This window comes from Salvelinus namaycush, chromosome 41 (genome assembly GCF_016432855.1).
Source record: "Salvelinus namaycush isolate Seneca chromosome 41, SaNama_1.0, whole genome shotgun sequence".
NCBI classification, from domain to species: domain Eukaryota; kingdom Metazoa; phylum Chordata; class Actinopteri; order Salmoniformes; family Salmonidae; genus Salvelinus; species Salvelinus namaycush.
Window position 1 is genome coordinate 11,448,769 of NC_052347.1, and position 14,936 is coordinate 11,463,704.

Genomic DNA, 14,936 nt, shown 5'->3' on the forward strand with positions numbered 1-14,936 from the left:
ATGTTGTTATATAAATTCAACAAAAGACAATTATTCGTTAATTTGACAAAAAAGTTAGTTGAAATTTCACTGCATATGTATTTGAATTCAGAATTGCATTGGGGGCATACTTATATGCACTGTACAGCAGTGGTGTAAAGTACTTAAGTAAAAATACTTTAAAGTACTACTTTAAGTAGTTTTTGGGATATCTGTACTTTACTTCACTATTCATATTTTTTACAACTTTTACTTTACTACATTCCTAAAGAAAATTATGTATTCTTTACTCGATACATTTCCCCTGACACCCAAAAGTACTAGTTACATTTTGAATGCTTAGCGGGACAGGAAAATGGTCCAATTCACGCACTTATGAAGACAACACATGGTCATCTCTACTTTCTCTGTTCTGGCGGACTCACTAAACACAAATGCATCATTTATAAATTATGTCTGAGTGTTGGAGTGTGCCCCTGGCTATCCGTACATTTTTTAAACAAGAAAATGGTGCTGTCTGCTTTGCATAATATGAGGAATTTCAAATTATTTCTACTTTTATTTTTGATACAACTTTTGATACTTAAGTATATTTAGAACCAAATACTTTTAGACTTTTACTCAAGTAGAATTTTACTGGGTGACGTTCACTTTTACTTGAGTAACTTTCTATTAAGGTATCTATACTTTTACTCAAGTATCACAATTGGGTACTTTTTCCACCACTGCTGTACAGCCTAACCTATGGATTGTGCACCCATGAAATGGGGTATCGGCCTACTCAGTGACACTCACAGAACAAAACTATAGTTAAATAAAGGTTAAATAAAAACAACAAATATATATATTTTATTTTGTTTGTTGAGTTTACACAAATATTAGCGTCTTAGCTCTTATTGCAGGACTTTGACTGTGGGAATTCACCACGCTATTCAGCCTACTGTGTATATTTTTGGTGTGTAAACTCTTCACAGTTGCGTTCTGTGAGTTTCACTGAGTAGGCTGATACCCCATGTCTGGGTGCACAATCCATAGGTTAGGCTGTACAGTGCATAAACTGTATTTATGCCTTCAATCCAATTCTAATTTCAAATATATCCCAATTAATTTTTTTTCTTCTTCAAATTAACAAATAATTGTTTTGTTGAATTTATATAACAACATTCCAACTGTGTGTAGCATTATCTAGCCCAATTGTGGCATGTTTTCAGTATTTTTATCCGTTTGCATCCGTTACAATGACGGACTTTTATTTCAAAGACGAACCTGCCGATTCCACTATTGCTGCTCTCGGGAATGTTGTTCATGACACACATGTGAATTTATCTCGATTGGTTACCCTCCGTCTTGGATTTCTCACCAGATGCAAGATCCCATTGTATCAGCCTACAAAGTCAAACAAGTATACTCCACGAAGTCATTACAATATATGTACATACGTTACCAAATACATCATCCAGAATACGATTAATGATCGAATCATAACTTTATTATTGTGTTATTGACTGTACGTTTGTTTATGTGTAACTCTGTGTTGTTGTTTTTGTCGCACTGTTATGCTTTATCTTGGCCAGGTCGCAGTTGTTCTCAACTGGCCTACCTGGTTAAATAAAGGTGAAAAAAAAAAAAAAGAACTCCAATGAATGAAAAGGAAATTTGACGCAAAAAACAGTCCACCCCAGATGGGACTCGAACCCACAATCCCTGGCTTAGGAGGCCAGTGCCTTATCCATTAGGCCACTGGGGCGCATGCGAACCAATAGGCGGGGAGGTGTTATTTTAAATGTACGTGATAAGCAGATGCTATTGCAGGTGTAGCGAAATGTTTGTGCTTCTAGCTCTAAACAACAAATATATATATTTAACAAATTACATAACATATACCCAATACACACAAATCTAAGTAGGAATGAATTAAGACTATATACATATATGGCCGAGCGATGTCAGAGCAAAATGGACTAAGATACAGTAGAACAGTATAGAATATAGTACATACATATAAGATGAGTAATGCAAGATATGTAAACATTATTAAGTGACTAAGATACCGTAGAAGGATAGAAAACAGTATATACATATGAGATGAGTAATGCCAGACATTATTAAGTGACTAAGATACTGTAGAATAGCCTCTAGTGTGCTAGTGATGTAACAGTCGGCTGGCCTTGATATAGGAGCTGTTTTTCAGTCTCTCGGTCCCAGCTTTGATGCACCTGTACTGACCTCGCCTTCTGGATGATAGTGGGGTGAACAGGCAGTGGCTCGGGTAGTTGATGTCCTTGATGCTCTTTTTGGCCTTCCTGTGACATCGGGTGCTGTAGGTGTCCTGGAGGGCGGGTAGATTACCCTCGGTAATGCGTTGGGCAGACCGCACCACCCTCTGGAGAGCCTTGCGGTTGCGGGCGGTGCAGTTGCTGTACCAGGCGGTGATACAGCCCAACAGGATGTCCCGTCGATGTAGACAGGGGGTGCACCCTCTGCTGTTTCCTGAAGTCCACGATCATCTCCTTTGTTTTGTTGACGTTGAGTGAGAGGTTGTTTTCCAGGCACCACACTCCCAGAGCCCTCACCTCCTCCCTGTAGGCTGTCTCGTCATCATTGGTAATCAAGCCTACTACTGTTGTGTTGTCTGCAAACTTGATTTTTTCTATATATTTTTTTATTTAACCTTTATTTAACCAGGTAGGCTAGTTGAGAACAAGTTCTCATTTACAACTGCGACCTGGCCAAGATAAAGCATAGCAGTGTGAACAGACAACAACACAGAGTTACACATGGAGTAAATGTAACCGATGTGAAATGGCTAGCTAGGTAGCGGTGGTGCGCGCCAGCAGCCTTTCAGTCGGTGACGTCACGTGCTCTGAGACTTGAAGTAGTGGTTCCCCAAGAGCCGCGGCTTTTGTGGAGCGATGGGTAACGATGCTTCGTGGGTGACTGTTGTTGATGTGTGCAGAGGGTCCCTGGTTCGGGCGAGGGGACGCCATAAAGTTAAACTGTTACATTGATGCTGTTGACCCGGATCACTGGTTGCTGCGGAAAAGGAGGAGGTCGAAAGGGGGTTGAGTGTAAAGGATGTGAAATGGCTAGCTAGTTAGCGGTGGTGCGCGCTAATAGCGTTTCAATCGGTTACGTCACTCGCTTTGAGACCTTGAAGTAGTGGTTCCCCTTGCTCTGCAAGGGCCGCGGCCTTTGTGGAGCGATGGGTAACGATGCTTCGTGGGTGTCAGTTGTTGATGTTTGCAGAGGGTCCCTGGTCCGCGCCTGGGTATGGGCGAGGGGACGGACGTAAAGTTAAACTGTTACATAGTGTAACGGATGTGAAATGGCTAGCTAGTTAGCAGTGGTGCGCGCTAATAGCGTTTCAATCGGTTACGTCACTCGCTTTGAGGCCTTGAAGTAGTGGCTCCCCTTGCTCTGCCGCGGCCCTTGCAGAGCAAGGGGAACCACTACTTCAAGGTCTCAAAGCGAGTGACGTAACCGATTGAAACGCTATTAGCGCGCACCACCGCTAACTAGCTAGCCATTTCACATCCGTTACATAAACAATAAACAAGTCAATAACACAGTGATTGAGTTCGAGGGGTGCTTGGCCATGCAGTCATGGGTGAACAGGGAGTTGACAGGGGCTGAGGGGCTGAGCACACACCCTTTGGGGCCCCAGTGTTGAGGATCAGCGGAGTGGAGGTGATGTTTCCTACCTTCACCACCTGGGGGCGGCCCGTCAGGAAGTCCAGACCCAGGGCCTCGAGCTTAATGATGAGCTTGGAGGGTACTATGGTGTTGAATGCTGAGCTGTAGTTAATAAACATCATTCTTACATAGGTATTCCCCTTGTCCAGATGGGATAGGGCAGAGTGATGGTGATTGCATCAACTGTGGATCTATTGGGGTGGTAACCAAATTGAAGTGGGTCTAGGGTAGCAGGTAAGGTAGAGGTGATATGATCATTGACTAGTCTCAAAGCAGTTCATGATGACAGAGGTGAATGCTACGGGGCAATAGTCATTTAGTTCAGTTACCTTTGCCTTCTTGGGTACAGGTACAATGGTGGCCATCTTGAAGCATGTGGGGACAGCAGACTGGGATAGGGAGATTGAATATGCCCTTAAACACACCAGCCAGCTGGTCTGCACATGCTCTGAGGATGCGGTTAGGGATGCCGTCTGGGCCAGCAGCCTTGCGAGGGTTAACACGTTTACAGTGCCTTGCAAAAGTATTCATCCCCCTTGGCGTTTTCCCTATTTTTTTGCATTACAACCTGTAATTGAAATAGATTTTTATTTGGATTTCATGTAATCGACATACACAAAATAGCCAAATTGGTGAGGTGAAATGAAAAAAATTACTTGTTTAAAAAAATTAAAAAAAAATAAAAAACAGAAAATTGGTGCGTGCATATGTATTCACCCCCTTTGCTATGAAGCCCCTAAATAAGATCTGGTGCAACCAATTACCTTCAGAAGTCACAGAATTAGTTAAATAAAGTACACCTGTGTGCAATCTAAGTGTCACATGATCTGTCACATGATCTCAGTATATATACACCTGTTCTGAAAGGCTCTAGAGTCTGCAACACCACTAAACAAGGGACACCACCAAGCAAGCGGCACCATGAAGACCAAGGAGCTCTCCAAACAGGTCAGGGACAATATTGTGGAGAAGTACAGATCAGGGTTGAACATTCCGCGGAGCACCATTAAATCCATTATTAAATTTTTTAAAGAATATGGCACCACAACAAACTTGCCAAGAGAGGGCCGCTCACCAAAACTCATGGACCAGGCAAGGAGGGCATTAATCAGAGGCAACAAAGAGACCAAAGATAACCCTGAAGGAGCTGCAAAGCTCCACAGCGGAGATTGGAGTGTCTGTCCATAGGACCACTTTAAGCCGTACACTCCACAGAGCTGGGCTTTATGGAAGTGGCCAGAAAAAAGCCATTGCTTAAATAAAAAAATATGCAACCATGTTTGGTGTTTGCCAAAAGGCATGTGGGAGACTCTCCAAACATATGGAAGGAGGTACTCTGGTCAGATTAGACTACAATTTAGCTTTTTGGCCATCAAGGAAAACACTACTATGTCTGGCGCAAACCCAACACCTCTCATCACCCCGAGAACAACATCCCCACAGTGAAGCATGGTGGTGGCAGCATCATACTGTGGGGATGTTTTTCCATCGGCAGGGACTGGGTAACTGGTCAGAATTGAAGGAATGATGGATGGTGCTAAATACAGGGAAATTCTTGTGGGAAACCTGTTTCAGTCTTCCAGAGATTTGAGACTGGGACGGAGGTTCACCTTTCAGCAGGACAATGACCCTAAGCATACTGCTAAAGCAACATTTGAGTGGTTTATGGGGAAACATTTAAATGGCTTGAATGGCCTAGTCAAAGCCCAGACCTCAATCCAATTGAGAATCTGTAGTATGACTTAAAGATTGCTGTATACCAGCAGAATCCATCCAACTTGAAGGAGCTGGAGCAGTTTTTTCTTGAAGAATGGGCAAAAATCCCAGTGGCTAGATGTGCCAAGCTTATAGAGACATACCCCAAGAAACTTGCAGCTGTAATTGCTGCAAAAGGTGGCTCTACAAAGTATTGACTTTGGGGGGTGAATAGTTTTTCTGATTCTTTGTCTTGTTTGTTTCACAGTATAAAATATTTTGCATCTTCAAAGTGGTAGGCATGTTGCGTAAGTCAAATGATACAATCTAATTTAATTCCAGGTTGTAAGGCAACAAAATAGGAAAAATGCCAAGGAGGTGAATACTTTCACAAGCCACTGTAAGTGTTTTACTCACGTCGGCCACGGAGAAGGAGAGCCCACAGTCCTTGGTAGCAGGCTGCGTCGGTGGCACTGTGTTATCCTCAAAGCGTGCGAAGAATGTCACATGTAAACATGTGATCCAAACAATCCATCTTAATAACACACAGAATGGTTACCAAATCTTTTTTTGCAGAAACAACTTTAATTAAATCTGAATAATTAATGAATCCTTCTTTTACCTACACAACATGTAACATAAAGACAAACACAGAAGAGCTCAACACAAGATTAAAACACACATAGGAAATAAAAATATTCAATATCTAAATAAAATAAGACATTCTGGAAGCTCCAGCAATGTTACTTATATTGTAAATCCCTTTTGAGCCCATGGTTTTCACAATGGATACATACTGTATTTGAATAATACATGAAGCATAGAGCAAAATAAAAACACAATTTACACATCAAATTGGTATAATGTTCAAGGTTCACTTTGTTTGTGGAACTGAGCGAGAGTAGCAATGTAACCAGATTAAAGCTTCAGCACAAAATCAATACAGTTTCAGTAGTTGACAAATCAAAACATAAGACAAAGGTCCCTTTGATTAAATACATTCCAATTTGAAAGAACACAGCCCTCTACTGCACTTGTTTTATGATTATTAAACTGTAGTGGGGCTGAGAATCTAGCATCGGGTGCAGCAGCGAGACAGAGAAATCCTTAACATTGAAAGAAAAAGACAAGTAACAAAAAAACACACTGTGGAATTATAAAATTTAATTTGACCGAGGTTCCTTCATACAGTTTAAAATGCTGTTTGGGCCAAACCTTGCCATTACACACTCATCCTTTACAAGTGATTTGTACCTCACTACTATGTTCAGCTACCCCATTCAAATGTCATGTGGTTTAGTGCAGATAGAATTCAAAATATTGAGTGGAACTGTTAAACTTGTAACATCAGGGCTTGTGTCAATGGAAAATGAGTCCTATTTTGGTCTGTGGCCAGCCGTTGAGAAATCGATTCAAGCCCCACAAAGTTGGTTACAGTGATGGCTGTTGTGGAAATTGTGGAAATGTTGTGGAAATGGTATTGGTTACAGTAGGTTGCAATAGTTAGTTCCAGTACAGTTGAATAGCAGCAATTCACAGTAGTATTTTCCAGTGTGAAGACTTTGCTGACCATTTCCACATATTTAACTAATCATTGCTAAATAAATGCAAAGTGAGTGGCAGTTGATAGACATAGGTGGAATTTTGCTACAGAAAACAATCATATAAACTCTCAATAATCATCAATCAGTTTTTCAGCACCGTTCTCAGCCTGCTTGCCAGCACCCCCATCCTGTTCTTCACTTCCTCCTCCCTCCTCCTCCTCTTCCTCTTCTTCGGTGAAGGAGCGTGACTGGCTGCCGTAGTTGATCATTGTGCGGGAGAGGTCCACCTCGATGGGGAAGACGTCAGCCTCCTTCAGCACGGCGTAGCACTCGTCGTAGTAGCGCGACATGCCTGACACAAAACGCTGCAGCTGGAACACAATGTCCTGGACTGAAGGGAAGCAGGAAGGGAGAAGGATGTAAACACGCACCCTACCTTAATACCACACTTTAGACAGATCTGGTGTTTCCTAGCAGTGCAGAGGTCAAAGAAAGAGTTGTTTACAATTAGTAGGCCATCTGTGCCGAGAAATGCTCAGCCTGATACATTAGTATATCATGAAGCAGGGAGAGAGGGTCTGATCATACATTGGATAAAATTTACCCGCTGGGCACAGATGTCAGTTCAACGTCTAGTTTTGATTTACATTTGATTGAGGTTTCAACTAACTTGAATTCAACATAAAATCTAAAATAATTATTATAAAAAGTTGGGTGAAAAAGAATACAAAATTCCCTTGCGTTGATGATTTTGCAAATCCAATCAGTTTTCCACGTGGATACAACATTGACATATCCAGTTTTTTCCCAGTGGGAAGGCTTTTATATCCATTAGTAATGGGCAAACAGAGAGAGACTGTTTGGAGAGATACTCCACTTATTACAGGTAGCTGGACAGAGCGTTAATGGAGAGGATGATTCTCCTAGGTAGACAGACACAGAGAGAGAACAAACCATGTTTCTGGTCCAGTAGCTCAATCTTCTCCAGCACATCCTTTCTCATCTTGGCGAACCGAGCACGGGCCTCCTGTCGACACCGCAGCACAAGCCGGTACTCGTAGTTCCCGGTGCCGACGCGATACATAGGCTCTCCCATCGCCTAAGGAAACACACAGGTATATAAGAAAAACTAAATTAAACACGCTACATAGATCCACTTTGTTACTCAATGATATCAGTGTTTCTGTATGGACTACAGGCATAGGAAGTAAGGTAAGGTACTCACAATGCAGCTGTACTCTTCATCGTCCATCTCCTTCACTTTCAGACAGTAAGACTGGAACACAAAAAGGATTAACTTTTACACCAATGACTAACACATTAGAAATAAACGCTTCGGTTCAGTTTAGACCCTGTTTTTAGTTGATCAATGTTGACATTTTGAATAAGGGGTCTGCTCTTACCAAGTACTCAAATTTGACGTCCAGGTATTTGCGGATGGTGAGCTTGGTGTCTGGTATTGCCTTATGAAGGTAGGTGTTCAGGTCATGGAGCATCTACAAAACAGGAGACAGAGAGAGGAACATGATTAATTGATTCCCAATATATATATGGATGTGTGGGGATGTAAGTTATCTAATCTAGGTATATGCAGGAGTGAATGCAAGCTTGTTGGGGTGTTGGCATATGAATCCTGTTAATGGTTTGTGTATTGATTTGACTGTTAATGTCTTCTACTACTCACTGGCTTGATGGTCTTTAGCAGCTGGATACCGTACTTCTCCATGTTGCGATGGGCCTCAGCAAACTTCACAAAGGCCTCACTGGCTGCAGCCTGAGGCTCCCGTACCCCGATCACAGAGAACACATCCCCAAACGCTGAGGGTCGTCCAGGCAGAGGGAGAGAGTGGAACAATCAAACATCATCCAGTCTCATGGCATGCAACACATTACTGTAAATACAAACCTGTTCACTTTCAGTGTGAGGGAGCTTGAGTATGATCATAGTACATGGTTATATTGTGTCTAGAACTGTAGTTTAATATAATGTTTGTGTAGTTTCAAGGCGTGGTAACTCACCTCTGTGTGTCTGAGAGAGTTCAAAGAAGGCTCTGAGCAGTCTTTTCGTGTGCTCCATCAGGCCTGTAAAGAGACAAACAAGGACAGTGGTGCATGAAGAGGGGAGAACGTATGAAGAATGTCACACATAATAACATTACAATCATTTAAAAAAGACCTTTGTACAGCTCTGCTGTTTTCTCCAACTCCTCCAGTCTCTTCACCAGCCCATCTGAAAAAGAAAAGGGCCTAGTATGAGGACCCTTACAGTAGTAGCATAGTGCCCCTCTCCGGTCCAGATGATATCAGTCATCATGAGATGGCACAGAGCTTATGCAGTGGCCGTTTCCGAATACCCATACTAGCATACTAGATATAACTTTTTTTTCAGATACTAAGTGACATTTTTTAAATAGTACTCCGAATGAGACAGCTAATGCGTGATTGCGTTGACTCCTGTTATTTGTTCATTTTGGTACTGCGCGTCAATTTATCTGATTATCAGCTTTTGTCAAACACGTGAGTCAGAAAACACAAGTGAATTCTACGAGATCAAATACCGAAATGAGTATGCAGTTTAAGTATGTAGTACGCGCTAGTATGGTTATTCAGACAGGGTCAGTATCTTAGGGATGATGCCAACTAAATTGGCTTCAATTGACTGTAATTGGCTTAAGGTGTATGCAATGAAGAAAGTAGAGTCAGAAATAATAGAAATCTATAACATGGCCAGACGGATGGACAGCGTGTTTTGTCCCAGTCTCACCATTGCAGAGTATGGCTCTGCTGAGCCCCAGAGCGTCGGCTGTACCAGAGCTCATGTTCTCCACCAGGCGGTGCTTCACCTTCTTCAGCACTAAAACACACCAGATAACACACACCACAATGTAAAAACATACTATGATGGTAGCATCTGTCTGTCTGGTGAGTAAGAATGGTACTCTACCCATATATAGGAAACTGCCAACATAAAGGAAACACTTAAGTAAATGAGGGATACAATGTACTGTATATTGAAGTTGCCCAGTATTTTGGCTACCATGGCTAGAAGAAGATATCATAGTGACTTTGCAAGAGGGATGATTGTTGGGGCAAGTTTGACAAGAGCTTCAGTGACGAAGACTGCTCAATTTGCTGATCTTTCATGATATGCTACGGCCGTGCCAGTCACCCGATCTCAACCCCATGGGAGACTGGGAGATACTTATGGGAGATTCTGGAGTGGCGCCTGAGACAGCGTTTTCCACCACCATCAACAAAACACAGATTTTCTTGTGGAAGAATGGTGTCGCATCCCTCCAATAGAGATCCAGACACTTGTAGAATCTATGCCAAGGAGCATTGAATCTGTTCTAGCGGTTCGAGACGGCCCAACGTCCTATTAAGACACTATGTTGGTGTTTCCTTTATTTTGTCAATTACCTGTATATTTTAGAGATGTATTCTGCGACTGTTACCTATGTCTAGTGACTTCCCCTGTTTGGGGTCAGCCTGCAGCTTGTTGTAGTGGATCGTTGCTTCTCCCTGCAAAGACAAGAGGAATGCATGGAAGAGATCAGGAAGACAGTAACTCAAACACCACCTCAGTATAATAAAAACCATGACGCAAATCCACATCGACACTTCCCCCAGGGGTCATATTACTCAAACTAAAATATATAGCCTATGGGGTTCCCCCAGGCAATACAGTATTGATAGATCTACCTAACCTGACATTGGCTTTGTCCCCTGGTTAGTCTGAGGACTAGCGTTACAGGCAGGTCATAGTGAACCAGGTATTGCCAAACAATCCATGTGTACAAAGTGTGTCTAACTAATTTCAACTGAAAATCATGAAGGACAATATAGCAGTATTTAAGCCAAACAAAGGTGCTTCTGCAAGTGTAGAAACATAAGAATTACAGATCCTCTGATAAAACTGCACAAAGTGTGCAAGTAATATCAATAAATACCACTGTGACAATTTCAACTCAGTGGGCATAGCATGCAAAAAAATGAAAGAGTCAGCAAAGCCTAAGGGCAACAATGGCACATACTAATCCTTTATACAGACAGTGGAGCATCTCTCCCCATCTCTCAAATCCTGAGCACAGACCATGGTGGGGTAGTCATTGAACTCGCATAGCTTCCTGTGTCATCCCAATGGATTTAAAAACAACATTGCCACTCCACACTGGTGATGTGAGGGCCCAAACTCCTGGCTATCGTCCTGTTCTCACTAGCTCCGCTGAGCGATCTGAGGTGTCCCTATTATTTAACGTCTAATAGTGACCGCAGCCCTTTTCAGACTGACTGGTAATTTACTGCTAAAAAACACTGAATCCAGAATTAAATACTGTGGCTTTGGACTTTCTATTTTTATCAACTGGTAAGTGTTAGTCTTGTCAGTGTTGGTACATGGTTTGGGTTGTGTGGCTATCAAAAAATAACTATAGGAAATACACTAACTGGTTTGTAGCCTTTTGTAGTATCAAACCAAAATTGATTGAAAAGTCGTTCCAAGCCTTCTTATTGTACCTGGACAGCCTGAATCATCTTTGCCACCTCCACCTTTGTCTTGCCCTTCACAGGTTTGCCGTTCACTCCTGTGATCTCGTCGCCAGCCGCCAGAGTCCCCTCCAGAGCAGCAGGGGTGTTGTCAAAGACCTGAAAGAGATCCCAGTTACAGGGAAAGAATATATCCAACACTGACAAAAACCAAGCCATAAGAGCTCAGAACCTTAAAACAAATTGCTTTAAGAAAGTTCAAGAAAATGGTTTATACAATGCATCTATAATCTAATGTTTCTGATTTAGTTAACACTCTGGATACATAGCTACTGAACCAAACACAACCACTCTAATGGACTGAGGTACAGTATAGAGGTACATAATACCTGTACAATGTAAAGACAGGGACAGTACTGCGCCCCTCCCCCGATGCTGATCCCTATCAGGTTCTGAGCATCCTTCTTTAGGGATAAAGTCCCAGGGACTGTAGGGATCCCCCTGTTAAAGAATAATTGGAGATTATTTTAATACATTGTCTGTCTAGTGTCTACAATATGATTTGGGAAAGCAAGCGCTGTCAAAGCCAATTAGATGAGATGTACAGTACAATTGGAAAGTAGTCAGACCCCTTCACTTTTTCCACATTTTGTTACGTTACAGGCTTATTCTAAAATTGATTAAATAGTTTTTTCCCTTCATCAATCTGCACACAATACCTCCATAATGGCAAAGCAAAGTCAGGTTATTAGAAATTTTGCAAATGTATAATAAACCCCCCCTGAAAATATTACCTTTACATAAGTATTCAGACCCTTTACTCAGTACTTTGATGAAGCACCTTTAGCAGCGATTACAGCCTCAAGTCTTCTTGGGTATAACGCTACAAGCTTGGCACACCTGTATTTGGGGAGTCTCTCCCATTCTAGTCTGTAGATCCCCTCAAGCTCTGTCAGGTTGGATGGGGAGTGCTGCACCACAGCTATTTTCAGGTCTCTCCAGAGATGTTTGATCAGGTTCAAGTCCGGGCTCTGGCTTGGCCACTCAAGGACATTCAGAGACTTGTCCCGAAGCCACTCCTGCGTTGTCTTGGCTGTGTGCTTTGGGTCATTGTTGTCAATGTGAACCTTTGCTCGAGTCGGAGGTCCTGAGCGCTCTAGAGCAGGTTTTCATCAAGGATCTCACTGTACTTTGCTCCGTTCATCTTTCCCTTGATCCTGACTAGTCTCCCAGTCCCTGCTACTGAAAAACATCCCCAAAGCATGATGCTGCCACCACCATGCTTCACCATAGGGATGGTATTGGCCTGGTGATGAGCGGTGCCTGGTTCCCCCCAGATGTGATGCTTGGCATTCAGGCCAAAGAGTTCAATATTGGTTTCATCAGACTAGAGAATCTTGTTCCTCATGGTCAGAGTCCTTTAGGTGCCTTTTGGCAAACTCCAAGAGGACTGTCATGTGCCTTTTACTGGAGGAATGGCTTCAGTCAAGCCACTCTAGCATAAAAGCATGATTGGTGAAGTGCTGCAGAGATGGTTGTCCTTCTGGAAGGTTCTCCCATCTCCACAGAGGAACTCTGGAGCTCTGTCAGAGTGACCGTCGGGTTCTTGGTCAGTTTGGCCAGGCAGCCAGCTCTAGGAAGAGTCTTGGTGGTTCCAAACTTCTTCCATATAAGCATGATGGAGGCTACTGTTCTTGGGGACCTTCAATGCTGCAGAAATGTTCTGGTACCCTTCCCCAGAACTCTGTCTTGACAGAATCCTGTCTCGAAGCTCTACGGACAATTCCTTCAACCTCATGGCTTGGTCTTTGCTCAGCCATGCACTGTCAACTGTGGGACCTTATATATACACAAGTGTGTGCCTTTCCAAATTATGTCCAATCAATTGAATTTACCACAGGTGGACTCCAATCAAGTTGTAGAAACATCTCAAGGATGATCACTGGAAGCAAGATGTACCTGAGCTCAATTTCGAGTCTCATGTCAAAGGGTCTGAATACTTATGTAAATAAGGTATTTCTGTTTTGTTTTTTTATAAATACATTTGCAAACATTTCTAAAAACCCGTTTTCACTTTTTTTACATGTAGAACATGAAAAGGATGCAAATCAGACTTACTTACAGTTTGTCCTCCTCCAACTCATAGTCCATGTCTGTGAACATTCCAGGACTGTTTATCCTGTATAATCTGGCTAAGAGGAAAACAAGAATGGCATTGATTAATCTTAGTCTAGCAGTAGCTATGTCTATAAAGACATAAAAAAACAAGTTAACTAGTTACCTCACACAAAATTCCATCACTGGTTAATGTTGCCAATGCTGACACAGTAACTGTAACAGAATATGTGGGCAACAAATAACTTGAAAGCTTTCCTTTATTTGCTGGAAATAAATGGGAATTCGCTAGCTGCTGTCAGTTAATGATGAAGCCAACACAGCTGGTAGATAGCTGAGCCTAGCTTGAACCAGTACCTGGGCTTTAGTAGACGATGAATATGGCGAGATCCTCGTCTCCTCAAGCACAGCTAGTCGGTCCTGGTTCAAGCCTAGCTAGGCTTTTATTTAACCAGGCAAGTTAGTTAAGAACAAGTTCTTATTTACAATTACGGCCTACCCAGTCCAAACCCTAACCTGGACAACGCTGGGCCAATTGTACGCCGCCCTATGGGACTCCCAATCACGGCCGGTTGTGATACAGCCTGGAATCGAACCAGGGTCTGTAGTGACGCCTCTAGCTGCGATGCAGTGCCTTGGACCGCTGCACCACTCGGGAGGTTATGTTGTCTCAAAAGTCAAACATGTACTTTTGTAATGAAAGCAACAACAAAAAAACTGGCAACGTTAGTAGCAAGCTACCTCCCTAAATAATGGTTAGTTTACTTGCTAGCTAGGCTACCTAATGTTGGCAGCTGTCAGCAGTATGTGTATTGCAAATGAGCATGATAAAAAAGAAAGGTGGCCACTGGCCAGCTATTTACCTCCGACACAGTTGATGACACGCGCGTTGTTATCTTAACACAAACGTTTATCTCATGCCCCTGGGGAATGTTTCTTTAAATGTACATTTTATTTTAGATTATTTTGTATTTCTTCGGACCACTTCACGGGTTATTCATCTGTCAAAAAGAAGATTCTGTTTACATGGCTCGTCACTTCCGGGAATTTGGCGGAAACTGTCATTGATTATTTTTCCCTTCTCTCCATAGAGATGGTCAGCGCTATCCTGGACCTTGGGACCTCCCACCCTTACCTTAACCCCTACCCTAACCATAATCCTTACCTAACCTTAACCCTTACCTTAACCATTTAACATTTCTACTTCAATGGGGTAGGGAGGTCCCAAGGATTCCAGATAGCAAGGACCATACTGTTTTGGACTGGATTTCAATATTATATAATCAAATTCATGAAAACGCTGTCATTTAAGATATGTATAAAATTGTATTTGTGGATTCATCTACTTATTCTACCTGATGCCTTTTATAGAATATTTTCAATAGCGTTTTTGTGTGTTTTGCACTTGGAAGACCATTCAAAGAC

General features: G+C 42.3%; 1 protein-coding gene and 1 non-coding gene across 5 annotated transcripts; both read right to left on the reverse strand.

Moving 5' to 3' along the window:
• Nucleotides 1-1,653: 1,653 nt before the first annotated feature.
• Nucleotides 1,654-1,726, reverse strand: trnar-ccu. Its single transcript has one exon. It is a non-coding gene; the product is annotated as a tRNA-Arg (tRNA).
• Nucleotides 1,727-5,930: 4,204 nt separating this feature from the next.
• LOC120034262 (PRKCA-binding protein-like) lies at nucleotides 5,931-14,549 on the reverse strand. 4 transcript variants are annotated; one of them, XM_038980768.1, is made up of 13 exons: nucleotides 14,375-14,549; nucleotides 13,519-13,584; nucleotides 11,786-11,897; nucleotides 11,427-11,555; nucleotides 10,367-10,433; nucleotides 9,676-9,765; nucleotides 9,088-9,141; nucleotides 8,931-8,993; nucleotides 8,596-8,729; nucleotides 8,315-8,407; nucleotides 8,137-8,187; nucleotides 7,866-8,010; nucleotides 5,931-7,302 (listed from the first exon to the last, which is right to left on the reverse strand). In XM_038980768.1, the coding sequence occupies exons 2-13, from the start codon at nucleotides 13,557-13,559 to the stop codon at nucleotides 7,040-7,042; spliced, it is 1,242 nt and encodes a 413-aa protein (XP_038836696.1). In that variant the 5' UTR covers nucleotides 13,560-13,584; nucleotides 14,375-14,549; the 3' UTR covers nucleotides 5,931-7,039. The 4 variants fall into 4 exon arrangements, with proteins under 4 accessions (XP_038836696.1, XP_038836698.1, XP_038836695.1 ...); XM_038980770.1 differs by having other exon boundaries at nucleotides 13,515-13,584; XM_038980767.1 differs by having other exon boundaries at nucleotides 13,519-13,588.
• Nucleotides 14,550-14,936: the final 387 nt, after the last annotated feature.

What these genes read in the sequence shown, in the direction of transcription:
- LOC120034262 (XM_038980768.1), bottom strand. Translation starts at nt 13,559, where the DNA reads ATGTTCACAGACATGGACTATGAGTTGGAGGAGGACAAACT. An exon ending in GGGGAAGTCACTAGACATAG is followed by an intron (nt 9,766 to 10,366) that starts GTAACAGTCGCA and finishes GGTGTGTTTTAG; the next exon opens with TGCTGAAGAAGGTGAAGCAC. An exon ending in TGCTAAAGACCATCAAGCCA is followed by an intron (nt 8,408 to 8,595) that starts GTGAGTAGTAGA and finishes CCTGTTTTGTAG; the next exon opens with ATGCTCCATGACCTGAACAC.